Raw genomic sequence first — 26,659 nt, 5'->3', positions numbered from 1 at the left:
CAGGGAACTTTACTCAATAGTCTTCAATAACCTATATGGGAAAAGAATCTGAAGAAGAATGGATATATGTATATGTATAAATGAATCACTTTGCTGTACACCTGAAACTAACACAACATTGTAAATCAATATACTCTAATATAAAATAAAATTTTAAAAAAAGAATGGTGCAGTTTCTTCTCCCACTATGAAGCCAAGCACTGAGCTGCAATGGAACAGCAATGATAATAATAGGAGTATTTGTTTAGTTATTGCAACATATACTTCTTTACCTTGTTACTCCTTCTCAACTTCAGGAATCTTTCCACCTGCCCTGTGCCTGCTACAGACACATTAGCTAGCCCCATAGTTCCCTGTATATATCTGTACCACTCCTCTTACCAGCTGTGTGTTAATTATCTGTTCAGGTGTCTGTCTCCCACATGGGACTGTCAGCTACTACAACAGAAAAATATAGAGTGACATGTGCCTGTCCAAACACAATGACATGTGCCTGTCCACACACAATGTATGTGTTCTATGGGAACGCAACTGGGAGAACGGCTTGGTTTGCTCAAAGAGTTCAAAAAAACTATAGTGACCTTTGTATCTGCAGCCAGACATATGAGTAATGGTTTGTTATGGGAGGGAAGGAGTGAAGGGAATTCCAGGTAGATTAAAGGCATGGTGTGTTTGTCAGTCCCTTAACTAATGTTTATGAGGTCCTACCATGTGCCAGATACTTTGCTAGGTGCTAGGAGTACACAGTAGGTTGATTTGGCTGTAACGTGGAGCATGTGGAACAGGAGGCCATTGGAGTAAGGATGGGGAGGTGAGCTGTACCACAGATGAAGGATCTTCTGCAGCTGCCTAAAGAACCTGCCTTTAATCCTGGAAGCCAATGGAGGCCTCTGAAGGGTTTTAAGCAGGTAAATGCTGGAGTCAAATTTGGTTCTAAATGAGGAGGATATCTATGAACAGATATGGAGTGATTCATGGGATATTTTGTTAAGTGAAAAAAACAATGTGCAAAAGACAATCTACAATGTGCTACCTTTTGTAGGTAAAGAAGGGGAAATAAGAAAATGTCCATATATCTGCTCAATGATGTGAAAATAAACAGGAAGAATAAACTAGAAAACATAAGGATGGGGTGGGGAAAAGATGATAAGGAGGGGGATGGGAACAGAGTAAAGGGAACGGGGGAAAGCAAGGCTTCTCTGAAGAAACCTTTTTATATAGTTCTGACTTTTGAAACCATACTAAAAAAGAATCAGTGGGAATGGAGGAAAACCCTACAGTGAAATACAAACAGAAATGAATGGGAGTGGGAAAGAACTAACCTAAGTAACTTTTGAAAATAGTCCTTTGAGGATATGCAGTTGGATGAAGACAAAGAACTATAAATAAATCTTGAACTCTATTTTTCACAGAGATGTGGCTAGCACTTCAGAAACTACTTTCTGTATATTTTAGGGTTGAGAAAATAAGCACGTTGTAGATAATGGAAACAGAATTTGTTGGAGAAGGGAGTTTAACAATATGGAACGACAGAGTGTATGAGTATGAACTTGGGGTTTCTAACATGGATGCATGGATGGATGGATGGATGGATGGATGGATGGATGGAAAGATAGATAAATAGCCAGAGATGAGATATGTGTGTATACGTGCATATATTTCCTAGCTCTGTCCCTGACAGGGCCTAGAAGTAGTGACACCCCAGTAGCAATGAGCATACCTAGTACCCAAACCTTGGTTTCAAAAACCATTCCCCACTGGAAAGAATCAGGGATCTTTGGGAAAATGACTGATTTCAGGACAGTACTGAGGAAGAAAAAGATGATCCTGAAATATTTTGTAGTACCAGAAAATAAAGATGTGATCAGAGAATGATAGGAATATGTCTAAAGAACAAGGAATCACCTTGAATGAGCTTGCTCTGGCCAAATCTGGGACAATTTGAAAATCAAAACAAATAACGATGGTAATGGATTATAAGCCATTGAGTAAAGTAAGAATCCATGAATATAAGTAAATATACATTATATGTAAAAGTAATACACATTTATACTTATGTATTTATTATGTATATTTATATAAACATTTTATATATTTATAGTATATGCAGTATTTATAGTATAAAGAAAGTATAGTATAGTATAAAGAAATAAAGAAGGGAAAACTCTCCCTCACAGTAGAATCCCAACTAATATAGAAGGGAGGATGGAATTAGAAATTCACTATCATAGTAATAATTAATCCAGGAAAGAATCATCAGTGGGTGCTAAAACTAGTGGATAAAAGTTTGATGAGTAATTACAAAATTACAGCAACCTGAAGCAGGATGAGATCAAGTTCAGAAATCTATGTTACAGCACAAAGCACCCAAATGCTGTCAGCTGATTGTCATATTGCTAAGTGTTGTATTTGCAATAGGATGATAACAATAATTATTTATTGAGTGTCCATTGTGTGATAGGCATTATGCTAGGTGGGGTTTGGGGGGGGGGGGTTGTTTGTTTTTTGCATATATTAACTCACTCAATCCTAATACTAACTCAGATTTTTTTATTAGTTATTCCCATCTTTAAGATGAGGAAACCGGGCTTCCCTGGTGGCGCAGTGGTTGAGAATCTGCCTGCCAATGCAGGGGACACGGGTTCGAGCCCTGGTCTGGGAAGATCCCACATGCCGCGGAGCAACTAGGCCCGTGAGCCACAACTACTGAGCCTGCGCGTCTGGAGCCTGTGCTCCGCAACAAGAGAGGCCGCGACAGTGAGAGGCCCGCGCACCGCGATGAAGAGTGGTCCCCGCTCGCCGCAACTAGAGAAAGCCCTCGCACAGAAACGAAGACCCAACACACCCAAAAAATAAATAAATAAATAAATAAATAAATTTAAAAAAAAAAAAAAAAAAAAAAGATGAGGAAACCAAGATTCAGGAAATGAAAAAATTGTTTAAAGTCAAATAGTTATAAGAGGCAGAGTCAGGACTCAAATCCCCTGCCTTCTGACTTCAAGTTCTGTGGTGTTCTATCACGTTGTGCGTCTCTGGGTCCTCTTAGAGTTCTGAGCTTCTGAAAGTGTGCAGAATGATAAGATCAGAGAGGCATTTTTAAACAAAAGCATTGGGGGGGTTCCTTCTTTATCCTCAGCATATTTACTAAGCATCTTGCCTCATATTTCTTGTCTAAAAATAGGGAAGGCAATGCTTAATTTACATGGTTGTTATGAGGACTAAATTAGATAATATATGTAAAGCATAGAGCACAGTATAAAATGTGTCTGGCAGCAGTGTTAATACCAGTTGCAATGCTGAATTCCCTTGTATGGTGGAAAATGTTTCTAAAGGTCCTGCTTTTGGACTGAATTGATAATCAAAGGCCAGATCATAAAGAGCTTTGTGTGTCATGAAAAGAAGATAACCTTTTATTCTATAGGCAATAGAAACCACTGAAGAATTTTATTACTGGGAAAGATGTGATTTGGTTGGCAATTTAGAGCAGACCAAGGGGAAGAACACAAAACCCAAGGCAGGCAGACCAGCAGGAGGCTGTTGTCAAGAGACAAGGCAGATGAGGGTCTGAGTTAACAAGCCACCTGGCATCATGGAGAGGAGGGAACACACAATGGACAGTCACACCCCCAGACTGGTGCCTGGGTGTGGCAGGAGAGAAAGGGTGAGGAGCTTAGGTTCAGCCTCAGGCCTCTGGCCTGGGTATTGGCTCTTCTTGGGCATGACCAGAATATAGAGGAAGGGCAGGCTGGGGGCGTGGAAAGGTGCTGATTCAGGGTAGTTGGGGACATAGAAGGGAGTCACAGTAGACAGTTGGATATGCAGATCTGGGTGGAAGGGAGAGTGCAGGGCTGGAGCAGCATGCCTGGGAGTCATTGAAGCTGTGCAAGTGGATGAGATCCCTGAGGAAAAGGGTGCAATGTGAGGAGAGGGCTGAGGATAGGATTGTGGAAACACCCAGTATTTAACAATGGCAAAAGAAAAAGTGGAATGAGACTGAGGAGGAACACTTACAAAGATAAAAGAGTTTCCAGGGGGTTGTTTTCTGCAAAGGCCAAGGCTGCATAGAGAGCAAATAAAGCAAGGAAGGCCTGAAAGTTGCCTGTTGGATTTGACAAGCTGGGTTACTGGTTTTGACCTTAAAAATAAAACAGCCAGTTATTTTACAGCAAAAATGGGTTTATTTGGGAATAGCAGAGGAATTGCAATTCACAACAAGCAAGCTATAGCAAATGCCATAGGCAAGTCCAAAAAACAAAGAGGAATGTTATTTTATAGAAAAAAAAGAAGAAGTTGGGAGGGGATGTTTTGAATAAAAGTCCGTTGGACAAAAGTGAGAGCTCAGGGTGATGACAGTTACTCATTGGTTGAATTGCTAGGGTAGTAGATTTCTTCTAGGCGATGCAATGTACACCTTTTCCTGTTGGGGCCTGTAATTGATGATTCTTTCCTGTTGATGAGTCTTCTGTTGGGGTCTATAATTGACAGTTCCTCCTGCAATTGACATCAGTATTACTGTATGAGAGCTTCCCCTTTTGACCTCCTGCCTCCATCCTAGTGAGGTTTCCCTTTATTAAGTTTCACACTGGAAACCTTGGCAAGAGCAGGTGCTAAGAAGCAGAATCCAGTTGGCCAGTGGATTAAGAGAATGACATTTTTTTCCCCCCCCGCGGCATGTGGGCTCCTATTTCTCTGACCGGAGATTGAACCCTCACCCCCTGCAGTGGAAGCGCCAAGTCTTAATCACTGGACTGCCAGGGAAGCTCCGAGAATTAGACCTTTCAAGGAGAGAAACTAGAATTTGGATGCTCCCAAAGATGCAGGCATCTCACTCCCTTGCCATGCATTTCCTCCTACTGTTGGAGAGTGCTGACTGATGGAAGGTCTTCCTTACAGAGGATCTCCTTACAGAAGATCTCCCTCTAGCATTTTCCCTCAGCTCTAGTTCAGCCCTCCAGGTCCACACCAACCAAGTCTATTTGCCATTGCAGAGAACTGTCCAGATCTGCCACCCCTCCACCATTCCTCATATGCTCCAGACTCCCAGACTTGCCTTCAAGTCTGACCCTGTACGGTGGATTCTCGTTTATTAAAACTGGGCTTGTTTTTTGGTAACATTGGTCTTTATTCTTTGTCCTATGAGGTTGATGACTTTTCAACATTTTTTTAACCTCAACCTAGAATAAGAAATACACTTTATATTATGATAGGTGCATACATGTATGTATAACTGAAAGGAGATGCACTCTTATTTTCAATTCCATCTCATTCCGTTGCATTCTATGCTATTGTATTATGTGTTTTTAGAATAGCACACCCCATTAATTTCACAACTCATTAAACTGATTTAATGACTGAGGGTAGGACTGATAGAGCCACCATGCTGGGAGGGGCTCAAAGGAAAAGATGCTAAGTTTTTGTCTGAATCCACCCCCTCCCTCCCTCCCTCAGGCTCTCCACAATGGAGCCAGCAGGCCTTCCCTTTAATCATGTTTTTATGGTTCTGAGAGGAAAGAAAACTGCTTCAGTCACTAGGATGTTAGCCAGCCTTGAGGGGAGTGGTATTTGAATTTCCAGAGTGACTCAATGACTCATAAAAGGAAGGTAAGCAGCCCTAATAGTGGAATTTAGAAATCAGTGGAGGAGAGACTGGCTTACCTTTCAAATCACGCCACATGAGCTACTGTCCTGTACTTACTCATGAGACACCTACAGCCTGAGGCATTTTCATGACTAGAGGATGCCCTTAGGTGGCCCTACTACCACCTCTCATGAGACACATTTTAAATTTTCCAGAGTTTGGGAGTATGGCTACCTCTTTATACAGATCACCTAACCCCCACTCCAGCCAGACAGCTGTCTGGACTTGTGCTGCTCTGGTCTGTATGTCCTCTTCCGAATTCCCTCAGGTGGCTTCCCCCCAACCTTGAGAACCATTGCCTCCTATAGAGCTTTCAGCAAAGAACATTTGGGGTTTTTTTTTTTCTTTACAAGAAAAGATGACTTATGTATTCTAACATTCTCATTCCCAATGTCTTTTCTACTCCTGCCCAGGAAAAGCAAGGATTTCTGAATTTACCATGACTACAGATAGAAGGATGTTGCCTTAGGAATAGCAGAGGTCTTCTCTCAGCTGCTAAACAGTGCCCGCTGCTGCCATAGACACTTGGGTCCTCGAGAAATCTCCTGAAGGACTTGTCCATCGTGTACTTGCAATGAGCCAGGCCCTAGGCTGGGCCTTGGCTACAGCCTGGTGAACAAAACTCTCTCCCTAGCCTCAAGCGTGCACATCCAGGAAAGATGAGTGAAGAACGGTGGGTCTCCCTCACTCCAGAAGAATTTGGCCAACTCCAGAAATATGCAGAATGTGAGTAAATGGATTGACGCATCTGGGGTGGGATTTCCTCTTGGTTGGGGGAGAGCATTACTGGAGAGCAGAGTAGTATAATCATTGCAAAGCACAGAGAATGGGATCAGCTTATACCTCCTTATAAAAACAGAATTTGTGTCTTTAAACATAAAAATACAATTATCTTTATATTCTATAAATGATAACATGCTCACCATAGAAATTTGGAATATACAGGGAAGGAAAATAAAAAGTAGGTTAAAAATCACAGCTAAACTCTATGAACATTTTGGATGCATCCTGTGCATACTGCTGTACGTGGTTGAGTTCCTGAATGTACCTTTTTTCTTTTCAGTCTGCATTTTTCACCTAGTGTAATATTGTAAGAATTTTCTCAGGTCATCAAAACCTCTTTATAGCAGAACTTTTGAAGGGCTGCAAGCTGCTTGGTTACAATGTTACTCAGTCATTTGCTTTAATATACTCTTGTGTTTGGACCCAATGCCTTCTTTCAGCAAGATACGGAATTCTGATGGGTGTCTCTTTCTCGACTTTGCTCTGGAAAAACCTGGGCTTTTGCGTGGAGCTCTTGGTTTCACTAGTTGCACCCAGGAACAGTTTCAGTGCATCAAGCCACAGTGGTGGCGAGGCCCACAGCCATGCCCCCCGCAGGCCACTCCTAATCCTGACTGGTGACAGGAGTCTGCCCGGGCTGACCGCTGCACTCTGCACACACACAGTGCCCGTCATGGTTGTGCAACAGCAAATTGTTGCACAGCCTGTTTGTTGCAGAGCCCTTTGTCTGGCAGAGCCCTCAGCTGCACTGCCAACCCCACCTCATCGTTGTAACCCTCTCCCTTCACATTGGTCTTGCTGGTGCTTTTGTAAGTCACGAGGCCTGTAGCGCATTTGACCTGCCCTACAGAGCGTGCCCAGGTGGTCCTCCGAATGCCCTGTAGGCAGCCTGCCCCCTCCCACAGGGCAGGCAGCCCCTCCACTGGCCTTGGAGCCGGGGGCCGGGCTCATGCCAGCTCTGGCTCTTGCTCTCTGTGATGTGACAGCCCTAACACCCACCCCACCCTTTAGTCCCCCATCCCCACAGCCTCACGCCCAGCCTCTGTGTCCTCTGAAAGGGTTGGACTAGATGATCTCTCCCCGTGATCCCTCCAGGCCTAACACCCCATGACTCCATATGCTTCCCCTGTAGGGCCACTGGTCCGTCTCTCCTTGGTGACCTGGAGCCCGTGGCCTCTTGTCTGACCGCAGTAGGTTTAGAGAAACTCTGCAGTGTATTGACAGGGAGCAAGGAATCATCCTCCAGGGTAAACTCCATCTAATTCAGCCTCCTCCGTAGGTCAGCAAAGTACCAGGCCCTGTCAGGGATGAAAAAGAAGCAGAGAGATAAGGCTTCACCTGAGGAATCTGAATCTTGTTAGGGAGTCAGATATGCACTTGTGATACAAGCAGAGAACAGGCTTAAGGCAGCGGGGAAACACCTCTGGCAGAGATGGCTAAACGGAGTGCACAAATGAGAAGGGAATTTAGAGCTGGGGTAAACTGATACGAGTGGCTTAGAACAACAGAACGTCTCTCACAGTTCCGGAGGCCAGAAGTCCAAAATCAAGGTATTGGTAAGGTTGGTTCTTTCTGAGGGCTGTGAGGGAAGGATCTGCGCCAGGCCTTTCTCCTTGGCTTACAGATGACTGTCTTCTGTATCTTTCACATGGTATTCTCCCTGTGCACGTGTCTCAGTGTCCAAATTTCCCTTTTTATCAATATATGGACACAGTCTTCTTTTTTCTTTTTCTGTCCTTACTTTTTTAATTTATTTTTTTATTGAAGTATAGTTAATTTACAATGTTGTGTTAATTTCTGCTGTACAGCAAAATGACTCAGTTATACACATATATACATTCTTTTTTGCATTCTTTTCCATTATGGTTTATCCCAGGATGTTGAATATAGTTCCCTGTGCTATACAGTAGGACCTTGTTATTTATCATTCTATATATAACAGTTTGCATCTACTAACCCCAAACTCCCAGTCCATCCCTCCCCCAACCCCCCTTCTTCTTGGCAACCAGAAGTCTGTTCTTAATGTCTGGACACAGTCATTTTGGATTGGACCCACCCTACTCCAGTAAGACCTCATCTTACCAATAATTAATTACCTCTGAAATGACCCTGTTTCCAAATAAGGTCACACTCTGAGGTACCGGGGAATTAGGACTTCAACGTATAAATTTGCAGGGGATACAACTTAACTCATAACAGAGGATTTAGCTGGATGAACTCTGTGGGGAAAAGAAGTTTAAAATGTGAGTAGTAGATGGTGGGGGGAGGGATAGAAACTGTGGAAGCAAAGGTAAAGGGGCACAAAGGGAGAAGGTGTCTATGGGGTGGTAAGGAGAGCTTGTGAGCTAGATGGAGAGAAGCAGCAGGAGGGTGGGGAGGAGGACATGGGAGGGATGTGGGTAGCAGCAGGCCTTGGCCCCACATGTCAAGGCATGGCATTTGGACTGAGGTGGCCAAATGTAGAGCCATGAATCTGGTGACTATGTGCAAGGTGGCCCGGATGAGGAAGCTGCCAGGGCAGGGAGGGCAGGCAGGTCCTTTGAATGAAATCTCGTTTGAAGAGCTAAGATGGGGAACGTGGCAATGAACAAATGCTAATGTGTGGGAAATTGCTGTGGAAGTTCCTCACAACTTGTGGAACGAAAGGAAGCCAACAAAGATACCTCAAATCCTGAGAGTCTGTGGAAAGTAAGGACAGAGGGGTCCAAATGTGGCAAAGCAGTCAAGGAGGGAGGGGTGGAAAGAAACCCGAGTATTTGGTAGGAAATGGCTCCTCTGTGGTCTTTTTTTCCAACCGTAAGCTTTGTCCTTCTCGGACCCATCCTCATTTTGTCCGTGTCCCAGGACTGGCTGAGGTGCTCCGGCCCCATTTCTAACAGGAGAGGAAAAGAAGATACAATTCTTGGAAAATGATTAATCCTCAGAGGAAACCCTGAAAAAGGCACTTCTACCAGTTTTAGACTCATTCTGGCATTCAGTCAGATTGCATTGCCATAGCAACCCCTCTTCCATAACCACAAAAACAGTAGCTTTACAGTAGCGAAATAACTGAAGTGTACAGCCTGAGAATTGAAAACTTTCTCCAGTGCAGTTCCGGGTGGGAGAGGCCAAGAATTTCAGGACAAGAGGCTTTTTGTATGTCCTGTTTAAATGTCATAAACCCTGCCACTTCTCTGGGGAGAACCCATGTTAAAATACTCTCAGAGATAAAATATATATTTATTATATATATATAATCAACAGTAAACTTAAGGTGAATTAAGATTGTAAAGTGCTTGTCAAAAGGATAATGTGACAGTTCAAGAATTTTCTGTTACAAAATAAAAACAAGCGTAAAATTTTTGAAAAGCGAAAAGATGAAATTAAAGACACTCATGATCCTATCTCCCAGTGAAAACCACAACTAGTATGTTTGTGTATAAATATAAATATCAAACTATACATACACCTACACATATATACATATATATATATTTAAAAAACAAACATGCTAGGCTATTTTGCGTGCTGTTTTCTTCACCCTAACAATATGTTTCAGTTATCTATCGCTATGTCCAAACAACTTCATAACTTGGTAGGTTAAAACAACCATTTTGGTTTTGTTCCCATGGTTCTGTGGCTCGGGCACCCTGACCAGGGCCCAGCAGGATGACTAGTTCCTGCTCCACAGTGTTTGGGGCTGCAGGTGGGATGCGTCACATGACCCAGCATGGCCTGTTCACTCACTCGCTGGTACCTCAGCGCTCCCCTCTGGAGCCTGTTCCTCCAAGTGCTTTCTCATCTCCCAGGGCCTCTCTGTGTGGCCTCTCTTGCCAGCAGGGTAGCCTGGACTTTGTACATGGGGCTCAGGGCTCCAAGAGCATAAAAGCAGCAGCAGGCCTTTTTAACCCCTGGGCTTAGAGGTGCTAGAACATCACTCTCTCCACATTCCATTGGTCAGAGCAGTCACCGGCCTGGCCCAGATTTGATGGGGTGGAGGGATGGACCCCACGTCTCATGGGACAGTGACACACAGCAGGGAGGAAGATTGGCAGCAGCCATCTCCGGAGACTAGCTAGCACACAACATGTCATGAGGTGTTCCCAAATCATCCAGTACTTTTCAGAAGCATGGTTTTTAGTGGTTACAGAGATTTCTTTTGAGTGCATGTACATTATTTTATTTAACCAAATCATTAATTGTGATCTTAGGATGTATTAATAGACTCATAGTTTCTAGTAAGGCAAACCGATATCCACACTCTATCCTACCCTGATCAGACCTTTCTAGAGAACTGAATTTATTTCTGGGCACCACAGTTTCCAGTGGATATGGACGAACCAGAACTTGTTTGAGAAGTGCCAGCAGCATGGTGAGGGGCCTCACAACCTGGATATGAAAAAATGGATGAAAATACTATGCATATTTTCTGGAAAGGGGAAGACTCAGGGAAGGGTGAGAGAGAGCTAGCTGTATTAAAATAGCCACAGTGCTCTTGTGGGGAGAAGGTGTAAACTTAATTTTGAAAGGCTTCAAGAAGTAGCCCTAAGACTAATGGGAGAAAAGCATCAGAAGAAAGACTTCAAAGTAAAGAATACTAATGGTATGAGTATTAGTAATGATTCCTAATGGTCAAACCTGTCCAAGATGGAACAGAATGGACCGCAAAGTGACTGAGTTTCCTTTCCCTAGAACTGCCTGGGCAGAGTTGGCTGAGACTCTAGAGGGGAGGTTAGAGCATCAGATGTCTGGTTGATTAAATGACCTTCATTAGCCCTGTCAATACTTAGTTTCTATGTTTAAACAGGTTTCTTTTCAACCTCAGAGGGTGTGAGCATGTGGGGATGCCTCCTACTGACCCTCCCCTAACAGCTTCAGAGAGATAATTGTCTTATTGTCCTAATCCTGTTATTTGGGGGGAGGGATTTTTCCAGTTTTTTCCATGATTTATCAAGGACAGAAACTATCATCTTATTCATAAAAGGAAAAAGGGGAAAAAAAAACCCAATAAAACATCCATGTTTACTTTTAATTTTCTAAGAAGTGAAACCAAACATTTCCTACATCAGCTAGTTGTTGCTTGATTTTGTAGACTTTTTAAAGCTAGGAGAGATCTTAGCCATGATCAAGTGCAAGTCCATTTTACAAATGAGAACACTAAATTCAGAAGAGCTCAGTGACTTGCCCAAGGTCACACAGAAAGTCAGTGGCAGAATAAGAATTAGAACCAATGTTTTCAATTCCAAGTAAATTCAGTTTGCTTCAATTCAGTTTCAATAAATTAAACAGAAAGTACTCATTGGAGCTCAACTTTCAACCATACATTGGTAAAGAAAAATAAATATATATATATGTTAATTAAATTATAATAGAACAAAAAATTTTTAATAAACATGTGCCAAAGATTTTATTTAACTCATTAATTAGTGGAGGAGCCAGTAAGACGTTAAAGTTGAGAAGCGAGGTATGGACGGACCCTGGATGGATACAGATCAAATCCATAAATTCCTAGTTAGGCAATTTTGTAAACAAATGTAAGGATAAGATTGCTTGGTTAGATACAAAACTGGTTACTGTCTTACAGGACAACAAACCCTAATCTTTTGGGTTATCTGTTCCACCAGACAGTTCTATGCATATCTGCTGGAAAAAATCTGTAAGTTAACATGTAACTTCACTAAATCTGGTACATTTAATACATTTAATCAATAGTAAACAGTGAGTAGAACTAAGTACATTCACCTAGATAGTCCTTGGGTAGCCTTTATTCCATATGACATTGAAAAGATGTGCTGCCCACTTTTTTTCTTATTTCTAAGTTTTAGGTAATTTTAAAAATAATAGCGACATACAAAGAAATAGAGAAAAAACTGGGGTTTGCTTCAGTGCCCTTCTAAGGCTCTGAGATGGGACCCCCTTCCCCTTTATGCTTCTGTTCTCTATTTAGTTCTTCACAGAGGAGTCTATAAAGTCTCTTTGGCCCAGAGTCCCATCTTCTTCCTTCCATAATCTTTTCATCTTAGTTACCACCAACAATCATTCTCCCCTTGAGATAGTGGGAGAGGTGTAGACAAGAAGAAAGAGGGCCCAAGGCAGGGTTCCTGGGCAGGAGGGTCTCATTTAACCCCCATGCTGGTTCCCAGGTGTTGAATTCCAACAGGTCAGCAGGGTCCTCAGTGAGGGGCAGCCCTGATGCTTTTTTCTCTTGCTGACTTTTCGTACCTGGACAAAAATTTTAAATACATTTTAAAGAGAATGAATCAGCAAATTCTGCTATTCAGAAATATATTTCAGTAGAATCAGATCAAGGCAAAGTTTTTGACTTTAAGATGTAGATAATTTATAGCTCAAAATTCAAACCTGTCAGAGAAAATGTTTAGGGCTGATTTGTAGAACAATGTAAGGCTGTAAGTAAGCTTTGTTGAAACTTTGCTATTTATATTGGCCAGTAGAGTGAGATTTAATCACTTGTTCATGGATTCCTGGGCCCGTATAGGGTCATGTCTAGTTGCTTCCATCGTGAAAGGGATAATCACAGCTGCTTCTCACCCACATCTCTTTTGGTGCGACTGGCCTTCTTTTCATTAGTGATGACTGGGACTCTGCCCACAAGCAGTCACAGAATCGATGGATAGGGAGAGACTTCTTTGGAAATAATGGCTCTCAAATTTGAACGTGCACATGAATCTCCTGGATTCTGTTAAAATGCAGATTCTGAATGAGTAGGTCTGTGCTTGTTCTGAGATTCTGTGTTTCTGACAAGCTCCCAGGTGATGCTGGCACTGCTGGTTCAGGGACCACATTTTTAGATGCAAGAAGGTAACTATTCCTCCACCTATGACTGATGAGGCCAAATTATTTGGAGAAAAAGTGGGAAATCTTGCTAGCAATGCAAATTTTACTTATACAGATAAGCCATACCAGCCATTCAGGTCATTTATGATGAATCAGAAAAACTTAGTATCCCAAAGAGGGTTTTTCTTTATCAGCCAAAATTCCCTCTGCTTCAACGTAAAGTATTTTTCTCTTATTCTATATGTAACACTGTGGCAGAGCCGTCACTTCCACAGGTTTCCCCGAGAAGTTAGCTTGGTGGGCCCCAGTGGTCCTCAACCTTGGCTGCACACTGGAAATACCTGGGAGACTTTGAACAATTGCAGTGTCCTGCCCTCATACTCCCCCATCCCTGGACCATTTAATCATCATCTGTAGGCGTGAGACCCAGGCATCAGTAGTGTTTAAAGCTCCCCAGGTGATTCCAACAGGCAGCCAAGATTGAGAACCACTGGTCTACATTTTCTCCCTGTGCCCCTGGGAATATAAGACATACATATGGGACAAGCATGACCAGCCCAATCCCTGTTCTAGCCCTCATTTATAACGTAAATTTTTATTGAACATCGATTTTATGACAGGCAATGGACTACATGCTGAGGATAAGCAGGGAACAGGAAAAGAAGGCTAACTGGGAGACTGTTTTGGTGCTTATGATGCTGGACTTCTTATACATGCTTCCCACATTCCGCCCCAGGGCCCGACTCCTCCTGGCTGCAAAGGTGGGCCTTCTGAAGCAGTGCTGCAGGCCTGGCAGCTCTGTTCTCACATCATCCTCCATCTTTCTAGGACCCTTGGAAAATCCCATTCTTGCTTTTGCGCATCTCACTGTGTTCTTGACTCCCTGAGTACTTAGAAAACTTATTCATACATCCCAGCCTTCACTGGAAAAAGGAATATCTAGGGTTTTTTTCCCTTCATGTGCCAACTTTCCCTTCTCCCTCTCTCTGTGCCTTTCCCTCCCTGGGTTGAGAGTCATTTATGATCTTCCCAATCTGTGGAATATGTTCCTCTAGGCTCAGCATCATGTTTTTTTTCTGTGTTGTGACAGGCAATCCTTACTAGTCAGCCACAGATACACAGGAACGTTGCTTAAGGTCTGCTCATGAAAAGTGAGGTCCATGGACCTGCATAATTGGTGTCACCTAAGCTCTTCCTTGAAATGCAGAATCTCAGGCCATGATGCAGACTTACTGAATTAGAATCTGCGTTTAAACCTTATCCCCAGGCAATCCACATGCATGTTACAGTTTGAGACGATCTTAGGGAAGTTTGAGATGATATTAGGGAACTTGGAGGTATAGAAAGTTATCATGTACCTTAGAATTTCACTCTCATCTATGGGTTTTCAGATTCACTTTTTAAAATGTTGATTTATAGTTATTTCCAAGTTTAACGGTCTGACTAGTGCCAAATACTCAGGGCTCCTAACTAGAAGACAGTTCATAAACTTTGGGTCCTGGTTCAGGCAGCACAGCTGACATTCTGCTGTAAACACTGAAGCTTCTGATGTGTCTGTTTGTTTCAAGGACATCCCTGTCCCACACAAACGTGGCAGCAAAGATGCCTGTGAGGGAGATCAACTCAATGCTTTGTGACCACCTAGGGGGGTGGGATAGGGAGGGTGGGAGGGAGGGAGTCTCAAGAGGGAGAGGATATGGGGATATATGTATACATATGGCTGATTCACTTTGTTGTACAGCAGAAACTAACACAATATTGTAAAGCAATTATACACCAATAAGGTTATTTATATATATATAAAAAAAAGATGCCTGTGAGTAGGGCCAAATTTTCTCCTTCAAAAGGCTTTGGATTTGCTCAAACACTAGGAACAAGTGCTTGGTTAAGGTCCCAGAATTCTTGGCATCAAGAAACAACTTTAGACCAAAACTTCTTAAGGCAGTTGTTATCACTAGCAACCTTGATCACAGAAAAGAGCCTTCTAAACCTCTAATTTGGGGGTAAAACTGTGTGCTGATGGTCCCACCAGGGTGGGTTAATGCAAAATGTGTCCCTACGTTGCCAAGCAGCTGAATAAGTTGACCTGTTGGGTGGAGTCCTTTAGTGCTGTCCACTTAAACTATGGGGAATGTTAGCCAAGGACAGCAATTTTAGATTTAACACAATTATAACCTTTTTTTCCTTTTGCAATGATTATCCAACAAGGTCAGCAGTATCCTAATTTATTATTATTTCTAATAATACAATCACATTATAGAACAGCAGTTCTCAACCTTGACTATACATTTGAACCCCCAGAAAGTTTTAAAATATACTGATTCCTGAGTTCCCCAAGAGATGCTGACTTAATTGGTCTGGGGTGAGGCCTGGGTTTCAATGTGTTTAGGGGTCCTCAGGTGATATTAACATGCAGTCAGATTTGACAGCCATTGTCATAGAAGGAGGGCCTTATCTTCTGATTTACCAGTATTCATGTAGCCAATGACTCTAATTAGATATGTTTTTTTTAATTAAATTTATTTATTTATTTAATTTATTTATTTTTGGCCGCGTTGGGTCTTCGTTGCTGCGCGTGGGCTTTCTCTAGTTGCGGCGAGCGAGGGCTACTCTTTGTTGCAGTGCGTGGGCTTCTCATTGCTGTGGCTTCTCTTGTTGCAGAGCACGGGCTCTAGGCGTGCGGACTTCAGTAGTTGTGGCACGTGGGCTCAGTAGTTGTGGCTCATGGGCTCTAGAGCACAGGCTCAGTAGTTGTGGCGCAGGAGCTAAGTTGCCCTGCGGTATGTGGGATCTTCCTGGACCAGGGCTCGAACCCGTGTCCCCTGCATTGGCAGGCGGATTCTTAACCACTGCGCCACCAAGGAAGCCCAAATTAGATATGTTAAAAGTAAGAGTGACCCACTCACTAGTTCTGTGCCCTTGAAAGAATCACTTAATTTCCACAAAGTTCAGTTTCTCCTTCTCTAAATTAGGGGTAGCTATTATATTAGGGGTTAGCTGTGGAGGTTTAAATAAAATACATAAAGTGACTAGGACAGAGCTTAGCACATAGCAGGTATTCAAAATAGGAGTTGCTGCAAAGAACTGTGGTCATGGCTCTGCTTTGCACACTTAGAAATGGAACTCCATCTCCTGTGAGTCTGGAGGTGGTGTTACAGCACAGACTTGGACAGGATGGTGTCCACTGAGGTTGTGTGCTCTTGGGTCCACACGTGGTGCCTGAAGTAAGATCAGGGAATGCTCTGAAGAAGCCCCTCATTGTTCTTAACTATCGTCAGACAAACAGGATGGAGCAGTGCCCACTTATTCCTCAGGGAAAGAGCAACCCAGCCCAGAAATCTGTTGAGAAGAAAGCTGTGATAAAGTATCAAAGGACCTCCAAGGAGAAAGTAATGGGTCTCAAGTTTGAGAATTAGATTGTTTCCCTTTTTTGAAAGGGAAAGGTGTTGATGCTATGAGCTCATAAAAGCCCATAAAATAGGTTGATGTAAATGTATGGTGAGGAACACCCCTCATGGAAATCTAGGAGCCAGCAATCTCTTAGGTTGCTTTTTTCCTATTTAATTTTAGGCTAGTGGTCAAAGATTTTCAAATGAATGCCTCTGCTATTTTTTTCTTTTTAAAACCTGTTTACTTGAATGTGTACATATGATGAATATATGAGTGTATGTGTTTATATGTAAAACAAATATATACACCTATGTGTATATAAATATACATATCATACATTTAAATATAAAGCAAGATTAGCTCAATAGCACTTGAGAACCAAAGGATTTCTGCTAGGATGAATCGTGGACTCTCTAAAATGTGACAATAACATCAAAAATTCAAGTGACAAACAACCCAATCCAAAAATGGGCAGAAGACCTAAATAGACATTTCTCCAAAGAAGATATACAGATTGCCAACAAACACATGAAAGGATGCTCAATATCACTAATCATTAGAGAAATGCAAATCAAAACTACAATGAGGTATCACCTCACACCGGTCAGAATGGCCATCTTCAAAAAATCTACAAACAATAAATGCTAGAGAGGGTGTGGAGAAAAGGGAACCCACTTGCACAGTTGGTGGGAATGTAAATTGATACAGCCACTATGGAGAACAGTATGGAGGTTCCTTAAAAAACTAAAAACAGAACTACCATACGACCCAGCAATCCCACTACTGGGCATATACCCTGAGAAAACCATAATTCAAAAAGAGTCATGTACCAAAATGTTCATTGTACCTCTATTTACAATAGCCAGGACATGGAAGCAACCTAAGTGTCCATCGACAGATGAATGGATAAAGAAGATGTGGCACATATATACAATGGAATATTACTCAGCCATAAAAAGAAACGAAATTGAGTTATTTGTAGTGAGGTGGATGGACCTAGAGTCTGTCATACAGAGGGGAGTAAATCAGAAAGAGAAAAACAAATACCGTATGCTAACACATATGTATGGAATCTAAAAAAAAAAAAAAATGGTTTTGGAGAACCTAGGGGCAGGACAGGAATAAAGATGCAGATGTAGAGAATGGACTTGAGGACACGGGGAGGGGGAAGGGTAAGCTGGGATGAAGTGAGAGAGTGGCATGGACATATATACACTACCAAATGTAAAATAGATAGCTAGTGGGAAGCAGCCACATAGCACAGGGAGATCAGCTCGGTGCTTTGTGACCACCTAGAGGGGTAGGATAGGGAGGGTGGGAGGGAGACACAAGAGGGAGGAGATATGGGGATATATGTATAGCTGATTCATTTTCTTATAAAGCAGAAACTAACACACCATTGAAAAGCAATTATACTCCAATAAAGATGTTTTAAAATAATAATTAATTAATTAATTTAAAAAAATAAAGCTAAGGAAGTAAAATATATAGTATATTAAATGGTGGTAAGACCTATGGAGAAAAATAAAGCAGGAACGAAAGATGGGGGAAACAGAACAAAACAAAATTCAAGTAAAATCACTTTCTTGGTTCTCAGTCAAAATGCTGGCTCTATACTACTTTTGCAGAAGCCACACCAGGAAGACGCATGCTCCAAATTTTTCATTTTTTAAAAAATTTGGCCATTCTGGCTAAGCTGAAAATCTCCCATTGAAATAGATTCTAAAACATAGTGTTTTTTCCTAAATATTTAAGCTACTCATAGAATAATTTGAATATAATTTATGTGTGACCTTAACTGAAATCTGACCTAATTCTAACCTCTCTTCCATTCTGTTGCCGGAGTGGCTTTTTAAAAATAGACCTGGTTATGTTACTCTACTACTCAAAAAGTCTTCAACAGTTTGAAATCAATGTCCTTAACTCTGCATTCAGTACTCCCACAAATCTGGCCCCAGACTACTCTCTGGTTCTAACCTTGCCTAAAGGTCCCGTGGTGCCCATCTTCATATCTTTGTTCACCCTGTCTCTTCTGAGAATGCCCTGTCCACTTTATGTCTGCCTTTCAAAACCTTACTCATTTTTACACCCCAGCTCAAATGCTACCTCCTTCGTGGGGCATCCCCAGTCCCCACCTTAACCCCACTCTCATCCTAGTTTTACTTCTTCCCTGTTATTTTACTTCTTCCCCACTCTGTGCTTCCTAGAGCTTCATATCATTGCCACAGCATTAATTACACCTTTCCTTGTGTTAGCAAATGTTTGGGAAGTAATAGTGAATAGTGCTTAAGGAAAAGTAATACAGACTTTTGAGCCAGACTAGACCTGGGTCAAAACCCTGACTCTTAGGCAAGTCATTTAACTTTTCTGACTTTCAGTTTCCTCATCTGTAAACTGAAGAAAATATTACCAAATTTGCATGGACTGGTAGGGGAGAGCATATGAGAATATGCAGTAAAGGTCTTTAATAAAGGGCAGCTATTATTACCACAGTTATTCATATCCTGTCCCCAACTAGTTCATCAACAGTACCTAGCAACATCTTACTCTCCACAGTGTTTTCTGAATTGACTGGAAGCAGCCCAAATTGATGGCATCTGCTGCCTGGATCTCACTGAGCTATTAGTTTTCCAACATCTGTTTTGAATTTCAGAAAGAAATGTCCATTTTTAGGCAACAGCAGCGTTTTCCTGTGGCATTTCAATATGTCTCAATCCTGAAATGATTATAACTTGTGCTTGATTGAATCCAAGTCAGCAAAGTCATGGAGAACAGCCCAGCCCACAAGCACATCCACTTTACGTAGGCCTAAGAAAGCATAGCCCTCTGTACAAAGAGCCCAAACACCAAGGAACACTATATCAGCTTTTAATGACATTGCCCTTTGTTCAGATGTTTAAATTATGGCAATAATGGAGCTTGAGAAGCTCTTAATTATCCACAATACTGTGAGACAGAGAGAGTGCAGAAATCCTGGTTTTCTTTGATGTCTAGAGTACTGGTAACTACTCAGGATGTTATAATGACAATTATTGACTCCCTTGACTCCCAATTCCCTTATAAACTTAAAAAAAAAAAAAGCCCACAATTTTCTCCAGTAGTTTCTAAATTATTTCCTATGGAAAGCAGAATTTTCTAAACTACCATGCTTTATGAATCCTGTCTCTGTTTCAGCACCAAGGACAGAACCCTGCCAGGCTTGATGCCCACCCATCCCATTTAATTAACAAAATTTTAAATGTTTTAAAATTTCTGCTCAGATATTTATTCGATCATCTAATATGTTGGTTTTCTGAACACTGGTTATACGTCAGGCCTTGATATGGTATACAAAGACTTACAGCTCTCAAGGTTGAACTGAGGCAGGAGATAAGCAAGAAAGGCAAGTTAATAAATATAACACCATATGACAGGTGCTGTTACAGAGTCATGTACAAGCCATGTGGGAGCCAGGGGAGGGAGTGATTAACTCTGACTAGTAAAGGAAGGCTTTTCAAAGGAGTTGACATTTGAGCTGGGTACTGAGAATTGAGTGAAGTTTGTAACACAGAGAAGAGACTCCATGAAAAAGTACAGAGCATATTAAGAAATTTCTAGAAATGTGGTTTGATGTGGCTGAAAAATGGAATGAATGAAAGGTTAAGGGAAGAGATAAGGAATAGGCTAGGTCAGATCACCAAGTACTTGTATACCAAGCTAAGGGTTTAGGCTTTATCCTGGGAAAGTTAAGAGCTGTGTAAGGTTTTTGAGCAGAGACATGATCTAATCAGATTTGTGTTGTAGAAAGATAGTTCATACAGCAAGAGAGAAAATATACTAAAAAATAAATAAATAAATGAGAGGGCAGAAGGGCAGATAAGGGTGACATTCCTCCATGTGGTTCTGGAATGAGGGCTCACTCCATCATAATCAGGATTAGACACGGAGAATTTACTTGGCCCAGCTACTATTCACTGTTCACCGTGTTTCACATATGGATTATGTCTCTCCAGATTCTTCCAAGAAGATAAATGATGTCTTGGCTGAATTTAATGAGGGTGGGAGCCTCAAACAATATGACCCACATGAGGTAAGAACATTTTCATTTCAAGCCTTTAAAAACCCCACATTCTAGCCTTCCCATCATTTGTTCCTCTCTTAGAAGTTTAGCTCACTTTGAAGAACATGCTTCTCAACGTATTTTCTCCCAAGTTTCAAGTGAGCCATTGGTGCTACCTGGAATCATAAGTTCCTCAAGTCCATTCGCCTTCTCACTGTCCTAGAAGGCCACATCATACCTTCTCTTCTCTCCTCAAATCTCTCACTCCTCCTCCCTTCCTCAATTCCCAGTTATCAACTGTGTTTTCTACATCACTGAGAAAATAGAAACAGTCAGAAGCAATCTTCCCCAAAATCCTCACCTTATGTGCCCACCTAGCTGTACCTTTTCTCCTGTAATTAGGGACAAGCTCTCCATGCTCTGATCTCAGTCTAACCCCTCCACTTGTGCACTCAGTCCCATCCTCTTTGGTCTATTGACAGGCATTGCTTCAGCAACGTATTTCTCTCTCACTCTCACTCCATCTCCTTCCCATCAGCTTTCTCTATGTATTAGATCTTCCTCATCAACAAATAAACATACTGCTCTTTCTCCTACATTAAAAAACATTTTTCTGGCTCCACTTCTCCCTCCAGCTACCACCTCATTTCTCTCCTGTCCTTTATAGCAAGTAAGCTGTGCAAAAGATGTGTCTATACTCATTGCCTCCAATTTCTCCTCTTCCCACTTTTCTGAAAGCTCTTCAAGCAGCGTGTAACCCCCACGCCTACACTAAAATCACTAGTCAGAATAGCCAAGGACCTCCATGTGGCTAAAACTCAAGTCATTTTACTCAACAGCATAGGACCTGATTGGTCAAATCTTCCTCCACTTCCTTCACTTGGTTTTCAGGACGCTATACTCTTCTGATTTTCCTCTTACCCCTTTACTTGACATTTCCACTTAAAAATCAAATAGGTATCTCAAACTTAACATAAGCTAAACTGAGCTCCTTGATCTTCCTCTATAAAACCTGTTTTTCCAGCAGTCTTTCCCATTTCAGTAAATGACAAGTTCAGTCTTCAAGTTATTCAGCCTAAAACTATGGAGTCATCATTGACTTTTCTCTTTTTCTCACATCCCACATCTAATTCATCAGCAGCCTCCATCATTTCTACCTTCAAAATACATCCAAAATCCAGACACATCTTACTACCTGCTCTGCTATCACCCTGACCCGAGGCACCACCATATTTTGCCCAGATTATTGCAGTAGTCTCCTCATTAGGCTCCCTGTTTTTTCTCTTGACCTTGAAAGTCTATTCTTTATGCACATCCTGAGCAGTCTGTTAAAACTGAAGTCAGATCATGTCACTGCTGTGTTCCACAATCTTTTATGGTCTGCCCACCTGGTACTCAGAGTCAAAATCAAGGTCATTACAATCTGCATCTCCCCTACTATTGGACCATTACAATCTGCATCTCCCCTACTATTGGACCATTACAATCTGCATCTCCCCTACTGTCAGACCTCATATCTTGCTACTCTTCTTCCCATTTTTTCCCAGCCATATTAACCTCCTTGATGCCTTCATACAAGCCAAGGCTGCTCTAACCTTAGCACCTGTGCCATGCTCTGGCCTCTTCCTGCAATGTTCCTCCCCCAGATATCCATATCATTCATTCCTTCAGCTCCTGCAAGTGTTTGCTCAAATCACCTTCTCAGTGAATGTCACATTCTCTATCTGAAATGTTAAACCCTCTTTCCTGACACTTCCTATCTTCCTCCTCTGCCTTATTTTCCTCCTTAGTGCTTCTCACCATCTGTCACACTGTATAACGTACTTATTTAATTGTCTATCTCCCCGACTAGAATAGTTTTGTTCACTGCTATGTCCCCAGTGCCCAGAAGAGTATCTGGCTCATAGCAGGCACTCAACAAACATTTGTTGAATGAATAAATGCATGCAAGACCTCCCCTACTTTCAAATTCAGCTCATCTAATGTTTCTTGAGCATCCAGGCACTGTGCTGAATGCCGTAGAAGATATGAAGATGAGGAAGCATAGTTCCTCCCCTCCAGAACTTACTTCCTACTGACAAGGCCAAGTTTAAGAGCCATGACCCTGGAGGTTATGCTCTTAGGTTAGACCCCCCTAGCTTTGCTGCGAACCAGCAATGTGGCTTTGAATATTTCACCTCTCTGAGCCTCAGTTTCCTCTTCCGTGAACTGAATATATAAAACAACCAAAAAGAAAGACCTTGAAGTTTGCAGATGAGTGAATTAAATAAGATGCTTTTTGCAAAATGTCTAGCACTTAAAAATAGTGCCCATTATTATTACCCTTCTATTACCTTTCCCCAAAATGTTTTAAACTCAGCTCCCTTTTCCCTGGTCCTGGGTCCTTTTATGAGGGCTAATAGCAGAAAAGCAACTGATAAGCAGGACAAACTTGGAAGGAGGCTGGCCGCTTATTTATTCATACTGTCATCCTTTCAACGAACCTTGAGTTAGCTCCTTCTTTTCTGGGCCCTGGAAGTGAATCAACAGAGCCCACACCCTCGAGGTACACCTGAGAGGTGCTTTGAATAAAATGCACTGATCACCTGAGAATGAAGCAGGAGGAAGGGTGCCAGAACAGGAGCCAGATTGAGAATGCACCCTTTCAAAGAACATTCCTGAGGAGGAACCATGTGGAAATGATGCCAAAGCCAGCAAAGAACTTGCAGCCCCCCAGTCCCCACCCCCACCTCCAAAAACACAGGAACAAAGACTGGCGGGGGCTGCTCCTCAGCCTGTCCGCCCTGAAGCTGACGAGAGTGGGAGGGGAACAGTTTGGTCAGGGCTGCCGACGGTGTGAAGGCTGTAGGAGCTTTCAGAAGCAGGCCCCCGCCTCCATCAGGCTGGCCCCCGCTCTTTATACCCTGCCATTGCCATGTCCTTGGGGAGCTCTGTTACTCTGATTTCTTTCTCTCTCACAATGTGGCTGGCTTCAAGTAGGTATAATGTCCCAGCACGGGGTTCAGAAACAACAAGGGTTTAAATTCTCTTGAGTTTGATGGCTTACTGCTGCTAAAATGTCTCAATGAGAAATGAGTTAGCTGTGGGAAGGGGCAGGTTGCTAGGAAAGTGTGGCTGGGAATAAAAGTTTACAGAGTGGCAGGGCTGCATCTGGCCATGACAAGCGTGCCCTTGCCCACCGGCACCGAGTGATTCTCTGGAGAACAGAGCACAGCTGAAGATGGCCCGAAAGCAGACGGAAACAGTACAGCCAAAAGGGTAGGGGGGCCTGGTATCACCATGATCTTAGACTCAGACACACCTTAGCACAAAGCATAGCTCTGCCACTTGCTTTATGACTTGAGCAAGTTATTTATGTTCTCAAAATTTTTTTCATCCACAAAATGGCAGTAATAGTACCACGTCACACTGTTGTTTTGAGGCTTAAGTAAGATCACGTATGTACAATGCTCAATAAACTCTCCACCTAGTTCTCCTTCCTTCTTTGACCTGTGGAAGAATTAACAATTGCCTAGCTAGTTTCCACATGAAAGTTGCAGTTTCTGGGGAAAAAGAAAAAATGTCTGAACAATGGCAGTGTCTAAGATGTTACTCAGGGCTCTGAGAATTGTCAGCGTGCTCTATAGTGGTTGTTTATCTGGTTTGGGCAGAGTACGAGCCACTCCCTACCCATCACACATGTACCAAGCAGCTAGCCTGAGCCTGGCCTGTGCTCATAAAGAACTTACTCCTTTGCAATCCAGATATCACTTTGAGAGTGGCCCTCAGGCACATTTCCTTGCCTACTGAACTTGGGGCGCTTAGAGGGAATGGCAGGGAACACGATGTCAGCACCAGGGCCTGGGACAGATCAGATACTAGAGCAGGAACACTGGACTAGGAGTCAGACGATCGGGCTTCTGGTTTCGCTTTGCTGCTAGCTGGCTGGGGCAGATCAGTAAAATTCCAGAGTCTCAGTGACGTAAGGAGATCTAGTGTACTCTGAGCTCTTCTGACATGAATGCTCTGTGTTTTGGGCTTATTTTATGCCATTTTGTTCCCCAGGATAGGGCCATAAATGGTTGGACATGTGTTCAATCATCAGTGTTTTCTAAGTTCTCATAACAGTTTGTCAGTTCTTCTGCTGTGACACTCACCACTGTTGACCCTGTATTAGAATTATTTCAATACCTTTCCCACTGAGTCTCTTAAAGGTATGGACTCATGCCTAATTCACTGGTGTGTTCTCCAGTGGTGCCCAGCACTGTGTCTTGTACCTGGGAGACTCAGTACATATATGTTGACTGAACAGACCCCACAATGATTGATGACAGCCAAGTGTACCAACTAGAAACCCAACGTCCATTAAAATACCTATCAGGAAATACCGTGATAGGTGGTGTGGAGGATACAAAGATGAAATAAGACATTTCCCTACCTTCCAGGAGCTCTAGATCTAGTCGAGGAACTAAGGTGTGTATGTCATGAACAACTGTATATTGTGAGGGCAGCAGATATGAGTGTCCCAAGTCAGGAACCAAGGTGGAAATGTATAGCAATTCAGGCACAAGAGATCATACCAGGCTTCCTGGAAGAGGTGGCATCTGAGTTGGGCCATAAAAGATAGCTGGAATTTTAACAGGTAGAGAAGGAAGCAATTCATGTAAGCACATGGAAGCTTGGCCAGGAAAGAACACAGAGATCAGTGTGGGCAGAATGTGAAGGGACACACAGAGAATAGTATGAGAAAAGACCAGAATGGTCTCCGAACTTGAAGTAGCTACAGATCTAGGTTGGAGTGGGATTATGGTAGGGCTGTGAATCCCAAAGGACTCAGGGAGTGCACAGGATGATCCACTGGACTGTAGGAACCCTGCATATTAGACCTTCTATTTACATTGATTTTTATCTCATCTAATTTCCATTTTCTAATTTCTTTGTGTGTCTTTTATAATGTATAGTAGCGGAGCACAGTAGTACATATATATAATGTCTAAGTAAAGATAAATGACAGTGTATGCTTGAAAGTCTTACAGAAGGGCGCATGATTTTAAAAGTTTGGAGACAAGTGGTCTCAACTCTCCCATGAGCAATTAGAAGCCATGGAAAGTTTTTGAGTTGGGAAGCAGTCTGATCAGAGTTGCGCTTTGGGAAGATCACCTTGGCAAGGATGGAAAAGATGAGAGGACTAACAGAAGGAGGTGGAGGCCTGGAGGCCTTTGAGGGGCGTTGCAGTTGTACAGGTAGGACACATGAAACAGGAGTCGAAAACCAGGAGCATGGGGGACTTCAACAGCCGCCTTGTCAGGGTGGGGCCGACGGGCAATGGATACAGAAAAGACCTGGATATGACAGACGTTGCGAAAGAACAGTGGAAAGAAGGAAGGGACAAGAATTGATCTCAGACAACTGGGAGTTCAAGCTGAGCCTGGAATATTTGGAGGATAATGCTGCCATTGACATGAACAGAAACTGTAGGGTCAGGAAGAGGAACTGGTTTAAGGAAGAATCTAATAGAAGTTTAGAACTTGAGATCTTCTGGTCCAGCATTCACAGTTTGCTAAAGAAAAACCTGAGGTTCAAAAAAGGAGGAAAATGTGGTGGACCTCAGACCAGCCACGAGGTCTCCTGAATCTCACACTGATCTTGTTTGAAGATCTTTCAGCTTTGGTTTTTTAAGAGCATTATGTAAGACTTTGTTTAACTGAATTTCCTTTTTTGTTAAATCATTTAGTATACGCTGTTTTCCAGAAATATGCTGATAGTTTTCAATTTGAGGCCAACCAGAAAAAAAATTAACAACATTTTGGAACTCAAAACTATATTGTAAAACTACTTGTTGATTAAAATAGTGCAAAGGAAAGAACGATGCAAAAAGAGCCTTTTAAAATAAATTAATAATAAAGATGAGAAGATCTAAAAAAAAGACCATTGAATTTGTGACCTTCAAGAGAGCAGATTCAGAGGTGATGTGCTAGAATCCAAATTGAATGGATTAAGGAGGTGAGGAGAAGTGTGAAGGGGAAGGGAAGAAGCACAGGCTAGTAGCTCGAGCA

At 42.3% G+C, this 26,659-nt stretch overlaps 1 protein-coding gene across 7 annotated transcripts in view; it reads left to right on the top strand.

Moving 5' to 3' along the window:
- Positions 1 to 26,659, top strand: part of DGKG (diacylglycerol kinase gamma) — a 203,295-nt gene that overhangs the window by 32,039 nt on the left and 144,597 nt on the right. For all 7 annotated transcript variants that reach the window (XM_057545820.1, XM_057545817.1, XM_057545819.1 and 4 more), the window contains 2 exons: positions 6,052 to 6,364; positions 20,578 to 20,654. In XM_057545820.1, coding sequence (XP_057401803.1) covers positions 6,298 to 6,364; positions 20,578 to 20,654 — 144 coding nt within the window. In that variant the 5' untranslated portion in view covers positions 6,052 to 6,297. The remainder of the gene's footprint in view (positions 1 to 6,051; positions 6,365 to 20,577; positions 20,655 to 26,659) is intronic.

This window comes from Balaenoptera acutorostrata, chromosome 4 (genome assembly GCF_949987535.1).
Source record: "Balaenoptera acutorostrata chromosome 4, mBalAcu1.1, whole genome shotgun sequence".
NCBI classification, from domain to species: domain Eukaryota; kingdom Metazoa; phylum Chordata; class Mammalia; order Artiodactyla; family Balaenopteridae; genus Balaenoptera; species Balaenoptera acutorostrata.
This window is presented reverse-complemented; position numbering and strand designations above follow the sequence as displayed.